The sequence below is a fragment of the Trachypithecus francoisi genome, unplaced genomic scaffold (assembly GCF_009764315.1).
Source record: "Trachypithecus francoisi isolate TF-2019V2 unplaced genomic scaffold, Tfra_2.0 Lachesis_group17, whole genome shotgun sequence".
Lineage (NCBI taxonomy): Eukaryota > Metazoa > Chordata > Mammalia > Primates > Cercopithecidae > Trachypithecus > Trachypithecus francoisi.
In genome coordinates this window covers 87785805-87806804 of record NW_022681462.1, presented here as the reverse complement: position 1 = coordinate 87806804, position 21000 = coordinate 87785805, and the positions used below count along the sequence as shown (strand labels likewise).

The window sequence follows — 21000 nt, the reverse complement described above, 5'->3', positions numbered from 1 at the left end:
TCCCAGGCACAGCCCGTTTTGAGGCTCCTGGAACTGGAATATGGGAGCAGCCTGAGTTGCTGGCAGTCACGTCTGCGGAGAAAGGGCTGGCAACGGCTCATGGCTCTTGAAATTCCATTCCTTCTAGGCCTTTCCTAAGAAGCTTGTGGCCTTCTCGACGTGGATTGACCGGACCCGCTGGGCCAGGAACACCTGGGCCATGCTCGCCATCTTCATCCTGGTGATGGCAAATGTCGTGGACATGGTGAGCTCCTGCTGTCCTTTTGAAGGGACGCCCCTATTCTCAGTGGAGAAGGGCTTCTGTTTGGGTCACACGAGCAGTTTCTCAATCCGTCCCTCCACCGTCATGGAGATTTGAAGTGGCTCTTAGGTTCCCAAACACATCATCCCTGCCTAGTGGAAGGAGTCTTGTCCCTGTCATCCAGGGATCCCCTGGGATGGACTTGTTTCCTTGAAACTCCTCTCCCAGAGTCCAAGAGCCCAGTTCCAGGTGCCCAGGCCTGTGCTAGATGCCTTATGTATGTTGATTCATTTAATCTGTGAAAAAGTCCTGAGCAGTTGTACTAGTATCTGCAGTTTCATATGGAGAAACAAACGCTCAAAAAGAGTAATCAGCCAGGCACGGTGACTCACGCCTGTAATCCCAGCACTTTGGGAGGCTGAGGCGAGTACATCACAAGGTCAGGAGTTTGAGACCAGCCTGGCCAACATGGTGAAACCCCATCTCTACCAAAAATACAAAAATTAGCCAGGCATGGTGGTGCGCACCTGTAATCCCAGCTACTCGGGAGGCTGAGGCAGGAGAATCGCTTGAACCCAGGAGACAGAGGTTGCAGTGAGCTGAGATTGAGCCACTACATTCCAACCTGGGCGAACAATGAGACTCTGTCTCAAAAAAGTAAATAAACAATAATTCACTTGCTCTAGGTCACACAGCCAGGAAGTGACAGAGTCCAGAATGGAGGCAGTTCTAAGTCCCGGTCCTGTGTGTTCTTCCTCCCTGAGCGGGCAGCCAAATGCTTTCTTGGGGAGAAGGGACAGGAGTTGGGAGCCCAGATCTATTGGTTTAGAACCACTGGGCACGTATTGAGCACTACATGCCTGGAGCTGTCATCAATGTTCTCGTCAGTTGTCATGGCCTCCTCTAATTGTCGAAGTACTATATACACTCTCTTCCTTTTTATCTAATTTAATGTTATTGTTGCATTTTAACAATTGGAGCACAGTTATACAACCAGCATGGAGACTTACTCTGGCAGTGGTATAAGTGAAAAAGCTCCAGGGCTGCAGCTAATCAGAAGTCCAATGGGGGCGGGGCGCGGTGGCTCATGCTTGTAATTCCAGCACTTTGGGAGGCTGAGGCGGGCGGATCACTTGAGGTCAGGAGTTCGAGACCAGCCTGGCCAACATGGTGAAACCCCATCTCTACTAAAAATACAAGAATTAGCCAGGCACAGTGGCATGCACCCATAATTCCAGTTATTTGGGCAGCTGAGGCAGGAGAACCGTTTAAACCTGGGAGGTGGAGGTTGTGGTGAGCCAAGAACGCACCACTGCACTCCGGCCTGGGCGACAGAGCGAGACTCCATCTCAAAAAAAAAAAAAAAGTCCAATTGGAATGAGGAGTTAGGGGCTCCAGAGCCTACCTTGGCCAGGGGTTGCTGGTGCCCACTACCCAGGGAAGGGAAGCCCCAGGCCCCCTGCATGTCACAAAACGCCTGGAACCTGGCACCCAGGTGTGGGGGTCACCACTGCACAGGGTCCTGGACACTGTACAGGACACCTAGAGATGCTGTCACTCATGGAGGAGTAAAAAGCTTAGGGAGGTGCAACAACTGCTCATGCTAGAATATAGATATGCCAGGAATCGCGCAAGCAAGATAAGCCCCCTTGGGTGAAAGTTACAAAAACGTGGGGTTGATTCTGATTGTGGATACACTTTCTCCCGGCCGCATCTGCCCAGTAGCAGAACCAGTGAAGACTCCAGAAGGCAGAGTGTCCCCCCAGTGGAAGGATTTGGGCAGAGCCTAGCTGTCATCACGGGGAGGCTGTGAGTGGAGCTCATGGCCCCGTGGTACCTCCTGAAGCAACAGTGTGATGTGGGGAAGAACATGTTGGATTTGAAGCCTAAAGACTTGGCTCCTACTTCTGGCTTTTCTGCTTGCTAATTGTGTTTGGGCAAATCTGGCCTGAGTTTTCTGTACAACAGGCACAGTACTAAAAATACTCGAGTGTTTTTGTGAATGTCAAATGAGGCAACAGCAAGGCTCTTAGCTGCAGTTACTAACTTTTGTATGATTAGTCCCTGGTAAATTTCCCCATCTTTCCCGGTGTTTCTGCGGGAGCCATGGGAGGTGGCAGCTGAGCACACACTGCCATGCACAGCTCTCTGTGACCAGCACCTGCTGTTCTCTTGAACGTGTGTCCCCTCCTGCCATCCTGGCCTCCAGCTCAGCTGTCTCCAGTACTACACAGGACCCAGCAACGCGACAGCAGGGATGGAGACGGAGGGCGGCTGCCTGGAGAACCCCAAGTATTACAACTACGTGGCCGTGCTGTCTCTCATCGCCACCATCATGCTGGTGCAGGTCAGCCACATGGTGAAGCTCACACTCATGCTGCTCGTCGTGGGCGCCGTGGCCGCCATCAACCTCTACGCCTGGCGCCCCGTCTTCGATGACTACGACCACAGGCGTTTTCGGGAGCATGAGTAAGATGAAGCACGACTGGGGATCTGTATTGCCTCTTTCCTCCCACCCACAAAGTCCTCAGTTGAGCCCATGGGCCTGTGCTGAGGTGGCTTTCTGCCACTAGGGGTCCTCAGAGGCTTGTTCAAGAGCCAGAGTTCCTGGCCGCTCACAGACGCATCGCTGGTTGGCTAGGACCTGGGAATAGATTCTTCCCATTCTCCCCGAGTGGAGGACTTGGGATACCCCGGTGTCTGGCTGGGCATCAGGCTCTTGTTCCCAGATGGGGCCTGACTGTGCTGTTATCTGTCCAGCAGCTTACCTATGGTGACCTTAGAGAAGACGCAGGGATTCACCCCTGGGCTCAACGGCACTGACGGGTAAGGGCCACGGCTTCCCCTCCTGGCTGCGCTCACAGTCCCTCTTCTAGAGACAGGAATACAACAGGCCCAAGCCCTGTGATCTCACCCTCCAGGAGGCACGTGACCTAGCACATGCAGGTTAGAGGAGCTGGCATGGGTTCCTCCAGGAGGGCTGCAGCAGAGGCAGGATGATTCTGATAGGGACCGGGACATCCAGGCCTCTGCGTGAAGGGCAGTGAGGAGGGAAGGAACTGCCAGGTGAATGGCAGCTGCATGTAACTGGCTGACAGGACAGACAAGCAGGAAAATGAGGGAGGAAGGAACACACTTTGGATTTAGACCTGGCTTCTGAGCCTGCAGCAGGCAGTAATTCTCTGTGGGTCACAGGCAGGTCAGTTTCCATGAGTGGCAGTTTCATCTCTTGAGGAGGATACTGAAGCAGAAGTTCTCTAAGGTCCCTGCCAGTGCCAAGGTTTTAACATTTTATGACTCAGTGACTTGAATTAGACCTTCAAGAAAGTTTAGAAATAAAAAGATGACCTAATAGAAGAGGGGTAAGACCTGCATAGCCCTTCACAAAAGAAGAACTCTAAATGGCCACTAATAAATGGCACTCAAGTAATCAAGGAAATGCCAGTGACACCCTAATGAAATACCATCACACACGTACTGGTCCAGATAAGTCTGACAATATCAAGTACAGCAGTAACTCTTACACTCCTGATGGGAGTATGAGTTAGGACAGGCACGTTAGAAAATATTTTGATCTATTTAGTAAGGCTGAAAATAAACCTGTGTCCCAGCAATTCCACTCCTACATACACGCCCACGCAGACATGTGTAGATGTGTATATATATATGTATCTTAGAGAAATTCATGCACATACTCATGTCCCAGTATATATGTATGAGAATATCCAAAGTGGCACTGTTCGTAATAGACATACCCCCTCCCTCGAAACAAATGAAAACAACCCAAACGACATCAACAGGAAATGGATACATAACTGGTATATTCATGCAGCGAAATACCATACAGTCATGGAAACTAACCACAGCTCCACATAAAAATATGGACGAACGACATAAAAAGCCATGGTGAGATTGTACCCCAGTCCCATGGCTATGAAATCCCATCACTGATGTCTCTTCTGCAAATTCCTGCATGGTAGTAGCTACCTCTGTGATCAGTCAGGCAATGCAGTGTTTCTTAAACACCTGGGGAGCAGCACCCTGATGTAAATCCCAGGTGTAGCCAGGAGGGGCCAGGGGTTGCCTGGCTGTTGGAGAGGAGGCCAGTGAGTTAAGAAAGCTTTACTGCCCAGGGGGAGCCTGACTTGATGTGAAAGGGCCTAAGGAGCTGGGGTGAGCTCTGGGGCTGGATTGGCAGGAAGCAGCACCGTCTAGTCAGAGGGAATCAGGCCCCCTCCGGGAGGTCCTTTCAGTTGCATGCGCTCTGCCCGGCAGGCTGCCCCTGGTGCCTTCCAAGTACTCCATGATGGTGATGGTGTTCCTCATGATGCTGAGCTTCTACTACTTCTCCCGCCACGTGAGTGCCGCCTGCACGATCCCCGCTCTGTGCCCACAACCCACAGGGCCTCCTGAGAAGCAGCCCCGGGACCTAAGAGACCAAGCTCCTAAGGACTGTGGCTTCCCCTTACCCAGCTCCACACGTGAGCCTGGTCAGGCCACCGCCTTTTCTATATTCAGGCTCCTTCCTCAGTCACACAGGAAGACAGTGCCGCACCTCTTCCATCCGACCCCCTCCAGGATGATGAAGGAAGCATGGGAGTGAGGGCAGGAGGGGACAGAGCGAAGGCGCAAACATCTTGAATCAAATCTCTATCCCCTAGGCCAGGGGCTCATGGCTCCTGCACTCCCCATGGTGCTGAGGGACATTAGCACAACTGACCACGGAGCCGGAAGAGAAAGGGAAGGGAACTGATGGACTTTCTGTTGGGTTAAAAGGAAAAGAGAAGGCCGGGTGCAGTGGCTCATTTTGGGAGGCTGAGGTGCAGGATCACTTGATTCCAGGAGTCTGAGACCAGCCTGGGCAACATGGTGAAACCCCGTGTCTACTAAAAAATACAAAAATTAGCCAGGCATGGTGGCCTGCGCCTGTAATGCCAGCTACTTGGGGGGGGTTGAGGCAGGAGGACTGCTTGAATCTGGGAGGTTGAGCTGCAGTGAGCTGAGATCACACCACTGCACTCCAGCCTGGGTGACAAGTGACGCCCCCCTCCCCACCAACCCGACAACAGAGGAAAAGGGAGAGAGAGGGAGGAGAAAGCGCCTGTTAGCTCAAGTGCCCTCTAGTGGCTTTCCAGGGAAGTACAGCCTTCCCAAGCCACTTCTCATCTAAATAGTGCCTGCTTAGAAAGGGGACTCCCCTCTGAGCTGGGAGATCCCCACTGCTGCCACCTCCACGAGACAGACCTGCAGCTGAAATTAGGTCCCAGAAGGCCTCCTGGATATCTGCTGTAACTATGGGTCTGGGAACTGCACCGCACTATTGGGTGGCCTTTTGATGAGGAGGAATCCTTGCAGGGTCTTACTTCCCTTGCCATTTAGCCATCTTCCCTCCAGCCTTTCCAAGGGGAGCTCCTCTATTCATGTTCCTGTTTTTCTTCTTTTTTTGAGACTGAGTCTCACTCTGTCGCCCAGGCTGGAGTCCAGTGGTGCAATCTTCGCTCACTGCAACCTCTGCCTCCTGGGTTCAAGTGATTCTCCTGCCTCAGCCTCCCGAGTAGCTGGGATTAGCAGGTGCCCGCCACCATGCCCGGTTAATTTTTGTATTTTTAGTAGGGACAGGGTTTCACCATATTGACCAGGCTGGTCTTGAACTCCTGACCTCAGGTGATCCACCTGCCTCGGCCTCCCAAAGTGCTGGGATTACAGGCGTGAACCACTATGCCTGGCTGTTCCCGTTTTTCATCCTTCTATCCAGTGGCCAGCTCAGAGCACATGCCTCGCCTTGTCTGTGTCTGTAGGTAGAAAAACTGGCACGGACACTTTTCTTGTGGAAGATTGAGGTCCACGACCAGAAGGAACGTGTCTATGAGATGCGACGCTGGAACGAGGCCTTGGTCACCAACATGTTGCCTGAGCACGTGGCACGCCATTTCCTGGGGTCCAAGAAGAGAGATGAGGTGAGGGGTGTGGCCTCAGCCCGGAACCATGAGGCCATGTGTCTCCATCTGTTCTTTCTTTCAACCCCCCTGGGCCCAGGCCTTCTCAGGGACAGGGAACTGGGGGCCAGGTAGGGCTGAACCTAAACAGCAAACACAATATAAGCAAAAGAGTTTCTCCAGCCTCTCGTAAAGGGCACTGCTGTAGGCATGGTGATGTGGCCCATACAGCTCTGAGGCCATGTGTCAGAAGACAAGACTTTTCTCTAGAGCACACCTTTCTGTTGCCTGTGAACTTCGCCAAAGTGGTTCCCAGCTCCACAGTACCCTCTTCCTCACAGCTGGGGCTGTTAGAGGAACTAGAGAAGCTGTTTTAAAATTGATTCAAAGTAGTGGCCAGGCACAGTGGCTCACGCCTGTAATCCCAGCACTTTGGGAGGCCGAGGTCAGTGGATCACCTGAGATCAGAAGTTTGAGACCAGCCTGGGCAACATATAGTGAAACCCCGTCTCTACTAAAAATACAAAAATTAACTGGATGTGGTGGTGCACACCTGTCGTCCCAGCTACTTGGGAAACTGAGAATTACTTGAACCCGGAAGTGGAGGTTGCAGTGAGCTGAGATTGTGCCACTCTACTCCAGCCTGGGTGACATAGCAAGACTCCGTCTCTCAAGGGAAAAAAAAAAATAGCAATGAGCAATTTTTAAGTTATTCAGAGTTGGGATCATCTACAGCTGGGCATGGTGGCATGTGCCTGTGGTCCCAGATACCTGGGGTTTGAGGCCGCAGCGCACTTCAATTGTACCTAATCGTGCTTGTTTATTGCCACTGCACTCCAGGCTGCGAAACATAGCAAGACTCAAACTCTTAAAAAAAAAATAAAAAAATAAAAATAAAAATTAAAAAAAGGCTGGAATAATCTAACTGATGTGTGAATACAAAAAGCTGAGTACACATGTCGTGTGTGGAAGAGAGATGCATTTCTCCAGCACATCATCCAGTCAGTCAGACATGCTTTGAACACTTCGGCCCTGCCTCTTTTTAGGAGCTGTACAGCCAGACATATGATGAGATTGGAGTCATGTTTGCCTCCCTGCCCAACTTTGCTGACTTCTACACAGAGGAGAGCATCAACAATGGCGGTATTGAGTGTCTGCGTTTCCTCAATGAAATCATCTCAGATTTTGACTCTGTGAGTCCCCACCCCGCCCCACACTCTGGCGATGAAGCCGGCCCACTCCACATCACATCCTAGGATAGGCTGCAGAGGCCAGAGAAACCGGCTCCACCATCCCAGATAAGCCCCTTCCGCAATACACAGACTTCTGCAGCCACCTGGAACTACTGGGCTGGGGAAGGGGAGGGGAGGTGGGAGCCCGGGAACTCACCCACAGGGTCACAGGGTAAGGACTGGCCAAGCAACATCTGGAGACCTCTCTGTCCTGGGACCCTCTCCTCAAATTCAGAGCCGGTCAGCATTGATTGGGTAACCTGTATACCAGGGAGAATGCTTTCCACACACGTGCAGCCTCCCTAGGAGACTGGTGACTTTATGTCCGTGTTGAGGTGGTGGAAATTGAGGCCCAGAATGTCAGGAAGTTCTCCCAGGATCACGTGGCAGATGAACGGTAGACTAAGTAACAACTATGATAGGAAAGTGTCTCTTGGGTTTAGTGGGGTCCTTGTAAACAGGTACATCTGTCACTGGGTTGGGTCATTCATTTGCCTTGACTGCTGACAATTGTTTTCTGAATCCTGGCCTCAGCTCCTGGACAATCCCAAGTTCCGGGTGATCACCAAGATCAAAACCATTGGCAGCACGTATATGGCGGCTTCAGGAGTCACCCCTGATGTCAACACCAATGGCTTTGCCAGCTCCAACAAGGTAGCTAACCCCAATAGCCAGAGAGGGGATGAGGGTCTGCCCCCAAGCAAGAGATTGGCAGCCCAGACCTAGCATGCGGGAAACAAGAACTGCTGTGCAAACGAGTCCCAGACACATACCACCAGCACCATGTAAATATAAATAGTAGGGTTTATTGAGAAAGTCTGGCAAGCAGAGAAACAGAACACACACACAACGCCCTGCTGTTCACAGCTCAGGCCTAAGATGGTTGTGTTCTGTGGCCAGGCCCCCTAAGGCTCTGCGCTTTCATAGGAACTGGAGAGCAACTGTTAACAAGGGAAACTTAAAAAGTGTGGCCTTCAGAACTCTGGTCAACGGCAGCCTGTTCATTTGTTAAGCTAATTTAGACCTGTGTTCAGCTACCAGGAGAGAAAATGAGGTGTAGGAGCCCTGGTCCCAAGCTCTGGTCTTAAAACATCATCATCCTGCTTTACCTCTAAGACCATCCCATGGCCCTCTCTATTGTATGGATGAGGTTACAGAAACACGTCCAAGGCGGGTCACCCCCTCCAGTGCTTATCACCTAGTTGAGGGATCCAAACAAGGACAACTTGACAAAAGCTAAGGACCAGGCCCAGCCAAGGTGAAGGAGCCCGCCTCGCGGTCAGACTCACGGGTCCGTCTCCTCTACCCCCATTGCCCATTCTTTGCCTAGACCTGCTACGTGAACTTTGTCACAGTGGCAAGTCGGAGCTAGTGCGGCTGCTGACTCCTTTGTGGGAGGAAGGGAAGTCAGGCCTTGAACATCTAGCTGTGGGGAATCCACCCCCAGAACACTACCAGGGAAGGCAGCAGAGCAGGCTGCTGTGATGAGCGGCCCCTGACACTTTATCCACGGTCCCCTGGCACAGGAGGACAAGTCTGAGAGAGAACGCTGGCAGCACCTGGCTGACCTGGCCGACTTTGCGCTGGCCATGAAGGATACGCTCACCAACATCAACAACCAGTCCTTCAATAACTTCATGCTGCGCATAGGTGAGCGCCCCCAGCCGGCCTGCCGTGGCGGGCCCGGCCCACCAGCAGGAGAGACATGGAGGCTCAGGAGGACTGAGGCATTTGGGTGGGGAGGTTCACGCACTCACAGGGCGAGGGGACCTGAAAGACCTTTAATCCAGACTCCTCTAGATGACTAAACCAAAACCCAGCTGATGTGATGGGCAGGCTATACTGTGCCTACTGTTTACAACAGAAGCCTGGCCTGCCTGACTGAGAAGTGAGTTTGTGATCCATTTCCAGAGGGGTTTCTGTGCCTGCTGAGGGCATGGCTTCCCAGACCAGCCTGCTCTTTGAAAGGAGTTAAGATCACCTGCTCTTCCACTGAGGGGGTCTCATTTCCGGAGCGAGGTCACAGGAGATTTGAAATACCAGGTGTATTAGAACTGGCCATTACCATGCTGAGTAAATCTGCATATGGGGGGGTGGCCGCTGACACTGCCAAGCACACAGATAAACAGGAGACGTGACTGCCACCCTCCAGTAGCATACAGGCAAGTTGAACGAGGACAATGATGTGTTACATAATTAGGAGCTTTGTGGTACAGGTCTGGTGACAAATTCCGTAAGAGGAGTTGGTTTCTGAGGCTCATGACAAGGTTTGGCCTGTGGCTGTGCTGAACTTGATGCCTCTACCCTAGGCATGAACAAAGGCGGGGTTCTGGCTGGGGTCATCGGAGCCCGGAAACCACACTACGACATCTGGGGCAATACAGTCAATGTAGCCAGCAGGATGGAGTCCACGGGGGTCATGGGCAACATCCAGGTATGTCCAGCAGCAGAGCCGGCGTGTGCTCAGACTCCGCACGGGAACAGAATCGGAACAGTGCTTTCCCATGTGCCCGCCTCCCACCCTGGCCCTAACAGTTAAGTCCGCAGGCAGAGGCATGGGGTGAGTGGAAAGGAGTCTCTGCACTAGCTAGCCTCAGCGCAGGAGGAAATGCTCCCATCCATCCACAAAATCTGGGTTGAAGTTCTGGGTGCGTATGGCCTGCCTCTGGGTATGAACCTTCCGATACCTTGTGATCTCTCAGTGGGGTCTGGCAGAAGAGCTCCACGAAAGGGGCAAAGGGATAGAAGAGCAGGCAGTGGCAGTTTCCAGGCAACAGTGCTGCCACCCCGGTGACCATGGCTGTCCTAGGAGAGAAGTCTCTGGGCAAGAGAAGCCCCAGCCAGTCACTCCCGGGCTCTCCTGCCCACCCACTGCTTGCCGGGGGTGGAAGGAAGGGCTTGGTCCTGCGAGGTTTGGGAAGGGTGCTGAGGGCCCGGTACTGCCTGGGACCCATGGATCAGTGCTCAGCTCCAACCACCCAAAGCCCTACCCGCCCTCAGTCTAGGCTCCCCCAGTAACGCCACATTCTTGCTCCCCATCCCTCTACAGGTGGTAGAAGAAACCCAAGTCATCCTCCGAGAGTACGGCTTCCGCTTTGTGAGGCGGGGCCCCATCTTTGTGAAGGGGAAGGGGGAGCTGCTGACCTTCTTCTTGAAGGGGCGGGAAAAGCCAGCCGCCTTCCCCAACGGCCCCTCTGTCACACTGCCCCACCAGGTGGTAGACAACTCCTGAACGGCCTCAAGCCTGCAACAGTCCAAACTGGAAGGGAGAATTTATTTTTTGGAACTGAAGGAAGTCCTGGCCTTCCTGCATTGAAGTGCACACTCGCGGACTTTAGGTTTAGAAATCTCCTCAGCCTTTGTTCGTGGATGTGTGAACTCTTGAGGGTGGCCCTGCTATTCCTCCATGTGCCTGTAGCGTCCCCAGCGTAGGGGTCTTAGGCGTAGGGCTGAACAGTCCTTCTACAGCCCTCGTTCCAATCTCTGCTATCCTTGCCCCTGAGGGGCCCTGGCCACTGTGAGCAGGAGGGCGGCAGAGCTGGGACGAAGCGGCCTTTGCCACTGGGCTGACCGGGACTGTGGAGGGAACACAGGCGGGGAAGCTCTGCTTCAGACGGGGCTTGGTGGGGCGGGACATGGCTGGCAAATGTTTTGCTCCCATTCTGAAGGGAGGTCAAGCAGGATACCTGGTGGTCTCCATGTGGTCCAAGTGAGGTGAGATGGCCCTCGTCCTGGTGTTCCTCGTCATCTTGAAAGGTTCTTCTGGAACCCCCGTCCCCTTAGTCATGAGAGCAGAAAGTGCAATATTTCCTTTCACCTGGCAGGGGAAGGGGGGGCTTATTTCTGAAAGAAAAATATATAAACAGATCTTCTACATTTATATTTTTAATCTTCTGTTAAATACACTCCGACATTGCCTTGCCTTTTGAGCTCTTGCTACAGTCGCCTTTGCTACTGCTTTAAGAGAATTTACAGGTATTGGTAAAGAACAAGACTGTTTTATTAAAAGCTTTAATCAACTTGAAAGTGATGGTGGAAACTGTGGTAATATCACTTATCTGAGGAGTGCTGTACTTTGCTGACTCATGCCACTGGTCCCCACCATAGGCCTGGAAGGCAGGAGCTTGAAGGTCTCGTCATAGCTCACTGTACCCCGGAACTCCTACAGCCTGGCCCTCTTTCATTCTTCAACTGCTTTCTTCTAAAGGGTACTCCAAGCTGGCTTTAGTCCCCTGCACTGTTCCCGGAGCTCTCCCACATGGAGGTTACTTCATGACCGTGAGGTCTAGGAAGTGGCCGTTGCAGGTTAAGTCTGAATGTGGTCTTGGGCCAGTCATGACTCCTGACTCCTATCTGTGCCTGGGCAAGGGAGAGCTAGGGACAAAAACGGGAGAACCTGGTCAGCCAGACACAGGTCTTCATATCTGACCCACACGCCAAGGAACCAGGGGTGCCAGCAAATCGGGACACTAACCTCAGCGCCTGCAGGAGAGGGAAGACCCAGGGGGCGCTTGAGTCTCCCTGAGTTTACGGGCAGATTTCTAACCATGCGTTTTCAGCGGGGACTTCTTAGTACATTCAGAGCTCTACTAAACTGTTTAGAAAAACAAAATATGAGACAGATTGAACGCTGATTATTTTATCCTACTGCTTTCTCACACCATGTTTATAAAGCAGTGGCCTAGAATACACTGCACCTAACCAAACACCGAACTTCCTTTTCAAAAGTTTCAAAGAGGAAAGTGAGGAAAAATTACTTAAAGCTTCCATAAAAGCTAGAAATACTTTCCTTTAAAAAAAACATTGGGTCTTCTTTATTATCTTCATTAGTGAATGTGGGTTGTTTTTCCATTTATTTATATCAGTGTTTCTCAACACAATCAAGCTACTGCAGTTTGAGTGGAGTGCTACATTTCTGTGAGAGCCCTTTTAAAATTTTAGGATTTTTGGCATCTCTATTCCTGCCATTAAATTAGTAGCAGTTGGCCGGGCGCAGTGGCTCACGCCTGTAATCCCAGCACTTTGGGAGGCCGAGGTGGGCGGATCACAAGGTCAGGAGATCGAGACCACAGTGAAACCCCGTCTCTACTAAAAATACAAAAAAAAAATTAGCCAGGCGTGGTGGCGGGCGCCTGTAGTCCCAGCTACTCAGGAGGCTGAGGCAGGAGAATGGCGTGAACCCGGGAGGCGGAGCTTGCAGTGAGCCGAGATCGTGCCACTGCTCTCCAGCCTGGACGACAGAGCGAGACTGTCTCAAAAGACAAAAAGTAGCAGTTACTGTGACAACTTAATGCCCTCAATAATTTGGTATTTTTCCATATGTTTTTCATAAGTACTTCTTGAGTGATACACCTTTTTCAAAAAGTGGCTTTTATTGCCCCACAAATGATTTTCAACTAAAATGTATGATCAATTAATACCTTTAAAAAACATGATCTTGAGCATTTTAAGAAGTGACCAGGAGATCATGGGAACTGTTCAAAAATGCCAGTGTCTATACTCAAACCTGCTCTTCTATCCAGATGAAAAGGTAGGTGTCTCTTTTCATCAGAAGGGCCCCACTTGCCTGGTACTGTCTTCAGTACTGGTTACTTACCTCTGAGGTGTTCCCAGTGCAGTCTATTAGGAGTCTATTAGGAGATCAGACCCATCCAACTTTTCTCTTCTTGCAAATGAGGCAAACACTTGATGCAGGGGCTTCGTACAGAACAGAGTTTCATGAGATGCTCGTTGCTCCTCCCATGAAGTGGATAATGCTTCCTTTCCTAAAAAGAAAGATTCCACCAATCTCATTCAGTGCAGCTGGGGGAATCAGAGCCTGGATCACTGATATTCTGGACCCACTGGACCCATACAGTTTTTTTTGGTGGGGGGGTCTGCACTGAGAGACGCTGCCCCTTATTGGACCAATGCAATCTAGAGACTGGGGACTTGAATCAGACTGCCCAGAGAAATCAAAGACCGATGGTGTGAAATCTGGGGCAGCTTCAAAATTTCTGCCTCCTAAAAACATTTTACCCAATTTTTCATTATTGCCCATGTCACATTTAACTGAAACAGGTTCACTAAAAAGTCTCTCAGCCAGTCTGGAAGAATTTCCATTTAAGAGACTGCTTCACAGGGAGGAGTAAGTGTGTGCTGGCACGTCATGTCCATTTGTCTTCGTAGTGAAATGAGTCTTCTGGCTCCACTCACCATAACTGACCCATGACTCAGCCTTGCCATTAGGTGTCTTTCCTGAAACAGGGCCCCCAATGAAAACAATTATAGGCTGCAAGAACACTGGCAGAGGTGGGTGGGCAAATGAGGAGGGAAAATGGGGACAATCATGTTTACTATTTACAAAGAGGAAGGAAAAGATTGGTAGAAACAAGAATGTTCTGGCTGGGCACAGTGGCTCATGCCTGTAATCCCAGTACTTTGGGAGGCCAAGGCGGGCAGATCACGAGGTCAGAACATCAAGACCATCCTGGTTAACACGGTGAAACCCCGTCTCTACTAAAAAATACAAAAAAATTAGCCGGGTGTGGTGGTGGGTGCCTGTAGTCCCAGCTACTCAGGAGGCTGAGGCAGGAGAATGGTGTGAACCCAGGAGGCGGAGCTTGCAGTAAGCCGAGACTGCGCCACTGCACTCCAGCCTGGGCAACAGAGCCAGACTCCATCTCAAAAAAAAGAATGTTCTGTCTTAGCAGTCCGAGTAACACATAGCTTATTTATGAAAACAAAGTGTCTCAAAAGGCCTACTTCATGGATTCTACCTGTTTTCCCTGTTTTACTCAAATAAACTGGGATATGAGAATTGCTGCACCGAGGCACCCTTCTTACCTTGACATGTCACGGTGACATCAGTGGGAAGAGTTGCTGTGAGGTCCTTATACAGCAATCTAGCACAGAACGGGAAGGACCGACCACCTGGGTCCAGTTTGTAAGTAAATGACAGCAAGTTACACAGTGGGTTTCTCTGCAAGGGCCCAGTCAGGAGGGCTGCAAAGTCACTCTAAGAGGGGTGAGGAACAAAACGAAGTACAGGATGACTGCAGTTCCAAAGGTGGTGTTTACTGACAGTTCAATTATGTCAACCAAAAAGAGGCCCATCAATTACATTTCAGAGAAATAAATGAGAGGCAGAAAAAGCTCTGAAAGAAGGACTAATGAAAAAGATGTGTAAGATCACTAAGTCAGTGGCAGCCCGCAAAGCCCTGAAGGCCTAAATGGCCAGGGGTACAGCTCCACAAGAGACTGTTGCTGCAAAAACTTCACTGACGTTATATAGCTAAGATGCTTCATGACTGCATCCACATTTCAATTTAAGTTAAACCTACAACTGAGAGCTGCAGGGTGATTCCAAATACATAGAGGGGGAAATGCTAAGCTCGTAGGGGTCACTTACAGCCATACGCATTCATTTCCCAATTACTTTTTTCACCCAAACTTAGCTCCACTGCAACCCAAAAAGGTAGGCTAGAGTTTAGGGGAAGTTGGACAGCATTCTTCCACGGCACTGCAGAAATCCTTCTTCTCTTTCTAATGAGATCTATACCCAAGGTTCAGCGAGGCACTTGGTACGGTACCTAGTAGGCACTCTATAAATCCTTGTTGAATCAAAAGTATAGCAACTGCACTCTGTACAATCTTATGATAAAAGCTTGAAGACCACCATTCAAGGGTGCATAATCCTTTAACCAGTACCCAAGCTTCAAAGCCATCCAGAGTTTCAAAAGAAAAGAGGGTGGGATAGTGCTTTTATATAAATAAGAAGCATCGGAAAGGTAATGGTCAAACTGCTAACTCAGAGTTAGGAAACACTGAAAAGACAAAAAACATCCCCCCTTTCCCCTTTTATCTTAGGCCCACAAATGAGGCATATAACATCCCAGAGAGATACCTGAAGCCGGTCTGCCTGGTACTTCCTCCCAGAGTAAGCATTCAGGTACTCGCAGAGACTGAACAGGAAGTGCTGGATGTTGGTCTGTAAGTATTTTGCAGCTATTTCTTCCAGAGGAATGAAGACTGGGACTGAATGGTGATGTATCCGGAGTGGTTTCTGTATGACAAGGTCCACAAAATAGGAATCCAATAGGTTCCCCTCAAAAGCAGTATTGATGCAGACACAAACTCCTCGGCTGGTCAGCTTACCACTGAGGCCTGAGGCAAACGAGAAGACACCTCAACAGACAGCAGGCCAAGGTGACATCTTACTCATCTGTGCCTCCAGTAGCTTCCACAGTGCCCAGAATATGTATACTTTGTAAACAAATGTTTGCTGAATGAGTATCATAGGCTCATTCTTCCCCCTGACTCCGGCTCACTTTGAGACTGAGTTGTTAAAACCATGGAAGAATGGTAAAAATGAAAAAACATCCTAAATATCAAAGCATTGAGAAATTTTTTTTTTTTTTTTTTTTTCCGTAGGCTGGAGAGCAGTGGCACGATCTCAGCTCACTGCAATCTCAACTTCCTGGGCTTAAGCAATCCCCCCATCTCGGCCTCCTGAATAGCTGGGACCACAAGCGCATGCCACCTCATCTGGCTCATTTTTTAATTTTTAGTAGAAATGAGATCTTGCTATGTTGCCCAGGCTGGTCTCGAACTCCTGGACTTAAGTAATCCTGCCTCAGCCTCCCAAAGTGATGGGATTACAGGCATGAGCCACTGTGCAAGGCCACAAATTTAATTTATAGCTATTCTTTTTTTCTGAGTGTGAAATAATTTGTCATAGTCCCCAGTTCTTCCCACAATTATCTTGTGGCATAGATGGGAGAATAAATCCCTACTTACGGTGAAACAGACTTGAGAAGTTCAAATTACTTCACTAGCAGCATAAAACAAGCCAGCAGTAAAGGCAGTTATAGTACAGGGTCTGGCACATGACGAACTGTTAAAATGAATGGAATAAGCCAGCCACCAACTCAGCTGCTGTACAAAGAAGCCAATCTTGTAGGTGAAGATAGGCCTACAAATAGCAAGTCAGCTGTGTGTGTGTGTGTGTGTGTGTGTGTGTGTGTGTGTGTGTATGTGAGAGAGAGAGAGAGAGAGGAGGGCAGAGGGTGTAAAATACTATAAATTATGAAATAAGTCCAGGACTAATAATAACACATCTAGCAAACTCACTAGAGACAGACCCAGACTAAATTAGGTTAAAAAAAAAACGAAACCTGTAAAATGATACGCCCGCAGAACAGCTTTCACGTTTTCCAGTTTCTCTTCCAATGATTCTTGCTCATTGACCTCCACTGTTTGGTTGGGTTCTACATTGGCAATACATGCTTTCACCTGCAAGATATGCAGCAAATCGATGTAGGTACAAAGGTGTGCACCACAACGTCCCCACCCTCACCCAACTGGATAAAAGCTACATGCGGGGCACAGGATGTGATACATCAATGCTACAGTGGCCGGCCAGTTATTGCTATGAGTTTCCAGCAGAGGAAGAATATCACGGGTCACAATGCCAGGAATCAGAAGTGGAGATTGTATGGGTCTGAAGAACAATTCGAATTTTGATGGATGGAGAGAACTGAGAGAGTAGCAAGAAAAGGTTGTGTGGAAAGTCTAGGCTAAGCACAGGGTGGACAAAACAGGTGGCTAGAGTCAAGGCTGGGTAAGTTGGCCTTGGACAGTGTGGGGTTTCAAATGCCAGGGCTCCAAGGCTTACGCTGCTAGCTATGGCCCAGCAGAAGGTACCAGGCCAACCCGCCCTCTGAGAACAACTACGCAAGGTGGATAAAATACCAAAAAGAAATAGGCAAGCAGAGAGAGCAAATGGTTTGAAGGCATTCCACAAGGATCTAAATAGCCAGGACTGGAGAAGAGTGACAAATGCTCTGAAGTCAGCTGGCTTCCCTGCAGCCTCTGGCCTCAGAGCATTTCCTTATTCACAGGCAAGGCACACCTGGCCACATAGAAAGGCGTAAGCTAGACTCCGCAGCAGTCCCATCCAGAATACACCCTGGACATTAATGGTATCAAAGCAGACTTTCTATGGGCCAAGATCCCATAGAAAAGGGAACTCAACATTCTGCTTGCAATCTGCCCTCCCGGCATTTGCTAATTCCTAAACTGGGGAATAAGGTGTGACTGGGGACTGAGAAACCACACAGAAAGAAGCTGCTTGGCCGGGCACAGTGGCTCACGCCTGTAATCCCAGCACTTTGGGAGGCTGAGGCGGGTGGATCACGAGGTTAGGAGTTTGAGACCAGCCTGACCAACATGGTGATACCCTGTTTCTGCTAAAAATACAAAAATTAGCCAGGTGTGGTGGCGTGCACCTGTGACCCCAGCTACTCAGGAGGCTGAGGCAGGAAGAATTGCTTGAATCCGGGAGGTGGAGGTTTCAGTGAGCCGAGATTGCGCCACTGCACTCTAGCCTGGGCGACAGAGCGAGACTCTGTCTCAAAAAAAAAAAAGAAGCTGCTAAAGGGGAAAAAAGCCAAGGAGAGATTTTGCTAGAACAAAATGTGGATTTCAGGGCCTGCCAGGGAAGAGGAGCCTTAACAGACCCGTCCCCAACACACTCCCAAACTTTCAATTGAAGGTCCTAAAAAAAGCTATGCCCTAGGAGCAACGGAAACCGGAAACAGACCACCTCAACTGAATAAAGGTGATGTGCCCATACACTATCTACTTGCCAGAAAGACTAAAATTTCCTCTGGAGGAAGATAACATACTCAGAACCCATATCGCGGCCGGGCGCGGTGGCTCAAGCCTGTAATCCCAGCACTTTGGGAGGCCGAGAAGGGCGGATCACGAGGTCAGGAGATCGAGATCATCCTGGCTAACATGGTGAAACCCCGTCTCTACTAAAAATACAAAAAAAAAAAAAAAAAAAAAAAAGAACCCATATCGCCTCCTCAGAACCCATATCGCCTCCCCTCACCTCCTCTTCCCTTCCTTTCTTTTTTCCAGATCGAGTTTTGCTCTTGTTACCCAGGCTGGAGTACAATGGCTCGATCTCGGCTCACTGCAACTTCTGCCTCCCAGGTTCAAGTGATTCTCCTGCCTCAGCCTCTGGAGTAGCTGGGATTACAGGCACCCGCCACCACACCTGGCTAATCTTTGTATTTTTAGTAAAGACGGGGTTTCACCATGTTGGCCAGGCTGGTCTTGAACTCCTGACCTCAGGTGATCCATCCACCTTGGCCTCCCACAAGTGCTGGGATTACAGGTGTGAGCCACTGCACCTGGCCTCCATATATTTTTTCATACACAATACTCATCATTGAATTAAAAAAAAAACAAAAAAAAACAAAAAAAAAAAACTACAGGCATACCAGGAAAGAGAAACAGAAGACTGAAAGCCGAGAGGAAAAAGAAGACCACAGAACGGATGCCGGGGGATTCAGCTATCTGAATGATGGAGCATGGCCACTAAAACAGGCTAAAAGATGGAAACTCAGACCAAAGAGCTGGAATCTATAAAGAACCAGATGGAAATCTTAGAACCAAAAAAAAATACGTAACTCAAATTAGAATTTTAATAGATTTTAAAGCCAACTAGACAAATAAGATCTTACGTGGAGTGGAAAATAGGCATATTTTCATATCCAGATTAAAGTACAGAGAAAAAAGTAAGATTAGAAAATTAGTAAGACATAGGTCACAGGAAACAAACAAAACCATACGTGGGAGCCCCAGAAATAGAGAAAAAATGAGAAGATGCACTATTTAAAGAGATATTGGCCAATGTTGTAAAACAGATGAAAAAATCACGTAATTAAAGAAGCTTTACAAGCACCAAGCAGGATTAAAAAAAAATCATGCTTAGCCACATTGATATAAAATTGTTAAAAACCAAAGACAAAGCCTTCAGTCCAAGGAAAAAGACATATTATATTCACAAACATAAGACTAACACCTGACTAATAAGGCCAACACCTCACACCTGACAGATTCTATGGCCCCAGAAGACAACAGAATGATATACAGTTTGAAAGAAAATAAATTCTGGCCGGGCGTGGTGGCTCAAGCCTGTAATCCCAGCACTTTGGGAGGCCGAGACGGGCGGATCACAAGGTCAGGACAGACCATCCTGGCTGGCCGGGCGCGGTGGCTCAAGCCTGTAATCCCAGCACTTTGGGAGGCCAAGACGGGCGGATCACAAGGTCAGGAGATCGAGACCATCCTGGCTAACACGGTGAAACCCCGTCTCTACTAAAAATACAAAAACTAGCCGGGCGAGGTGGCGGGCGCCTGTAGTCCCAGCTACTTGGGGGGCTGAGGCAGAAGAATGGCGTAAACCTGGGAGACGGAGCTTGCAGTGAGCTGAGATCCGGCCACTGCACTCCAGTCCGGGCGACAGAGCGAGACTCCGCCTCAAAAAAAAAAAGACCATCCTGGCTAACATGGTGAAACCCCGTCTCTACTGAAAAATACAAAAAACTAGCCAGGTGAGGTGGCGGGCGCCTGTAGTCCCAGCTACTCGGGAGGCTGAGGCAGGAGAATGGTGTAAACCTGGGAGGCGGAGCTTGCAGTGAGCCAGGATCCAGCCACTACACTCCAGCCTGGGTGACAGAGCAAGACTCCGTCTCAAAAAAAAAAAAAAAAAAAAAAAGAAAGAAAATAAATTCTAATATCTAACTATATACTCACCAAATATATTCTTAGAAAATAGAAAACATAGTGAAATAAAGATGTTTTCCGACAAACAAATATAGAGATTTTACTGCCAGCAATACCAAAAGAAGTACCAAAAGGAGCTACTTAACTGAAAGAAAATAATCACAGATGGAAATGTAGAAATGTAGGAAATGAAGAGCAATGAAAAGGGTAAATATGTGTCTAACGCTAAAGGAATGTTGACTATATGTGACAAAGACAATGAAATACTATGGTAGACTGAGATCCAAACAGATCAGTAATCACATTAAAAGTTAATGGACTTGCTGGGTGCGGTGGCTCACGCCTGTAATTCCAGCACTTTGGGAGGCCAAGGCGGGCGGACCATGAAGTCAGGAGTTCGAGACCAGACTGGCCAACATGGTGAAACCCCGTCTCTACTAAAAATACAAAAAATTAGCTCTGTGTGGTGGCGGGCCCCTGAAATCCCAGCTACTCAGGAAGCTGAGGCAGGAGAATTGCTTCAACTAGGAGGCAGAGGTTGCAGTGAGCCAAGATAGTGCCACTGCACTCTAGCCTGGGTGACAGAGTGAGACTCTGTCATAAAAAAAAAAAAAAAAAAAAAGGTCATGGACTAAATACTCCAATTAAAACACAAACATTGGCCAGGCATAGTGGCTCACACCTATAATCCCAGCACTTTAGCAGGCTGGGACCAGCAGATCACTTGAGGCCAGGAGTTCAAGACCAGCCTGGCCAACATGGTGAAACACCCGTCTCTACTCAAAATACAAACATTAGCCAGGCATGGTGGTGCACGCCTGTAGTCTCACCTACTTGGGAGGCTGAGGCATGAGAATTGCTTGAAGCCAGGAGGCAGAAATTGCAGTGAGCTGAGATCTCACCACTGCACTCCAGCCTGGGTGACAGAGCAAGACTCTGTCTCGAAAAATAATAATAATAATAATAATAATAAATAGACAATTGTCAAGTTGGATTAAAAATACCTAACTATATGCTACTCACAAGAAGAATA

At 49.3% G+C, this 21000-nt stretch overlaps 2 protein-coding genes across 6 annotated transcripts in view; one reads left to right on the top strand and one right to left on the bottom strand.

Moving 5' to 3' along the window:
• The window catches only part of ADCY3 (adenylate cyclase 3), a 110413-nt gene extending 98978 nt beyond the window's left edge, over positions 1–11435 (top strand). For 2 of the 5 annotated variants that reach the window (XM_033176440.1, XM_033176438.1), the window contains exons 13-22: positions 128–244; positions 2451–2710; positions 3002–3067; positions 4517–4598; positions 6040–6198; positions 7224–7370; positions 7944–8063; positions 8936–9059; positions 9719–9843; positions 10459–10641. In XM_033176440.1, the coding sequence (XP_033032331.1) occupies positions 128–244; positions 2451–2710; positions 3002–3067; positions 4517–4598; positions 6040–6198; positions 7224–7370; positions 7944–8063; positions 8936–9059; positions 9719–9843; positions 10459–10641 (1383 nt within the window). Of the gene's footprint in view, positions 1–127; positions 245–2450; positions 2711–3001; positions 3068–4516; positions 4599–6039; positions 6199–7223; positions 7371–7943; positions 8064–8935; positions 9060–9718; positions 9844–10458 lie in introns of all 5 variants that reach the window. The other 3 variants (XM_033176441.1, XM_033176439.1, XM_033176442.1) reach the window with 3 other exon arrangements.
• Positions 8196–21000, bottom strand: part of CENPO (centromere protein O) — a 28730-nt gene continuing 15925 nt past the window's right edge. The window contains exons 4-8 of the mRNA XM_033176443.1: positions 16565–16682; positions 15295–15554; positions 14235–14406; positions 13006–13174; positions 8196–11252 (exon numbers count right to left, since the gene is read on the bottom strand). Coding sequence (XP_033032334.1) covers positions 13032–13174; positions 14235–14406; positions 15295–15554; positions 16565–16682 — 693 coding nt within the window. The 3' untranslated portion in view covers positions 8196–11252; positions 13006–13031. The remainder of the gene's footprint in view (positions 11253–13005; positions 13175–14234; positions 14407–15294; positions 15555–16564; positions 16683–21000) is intronic.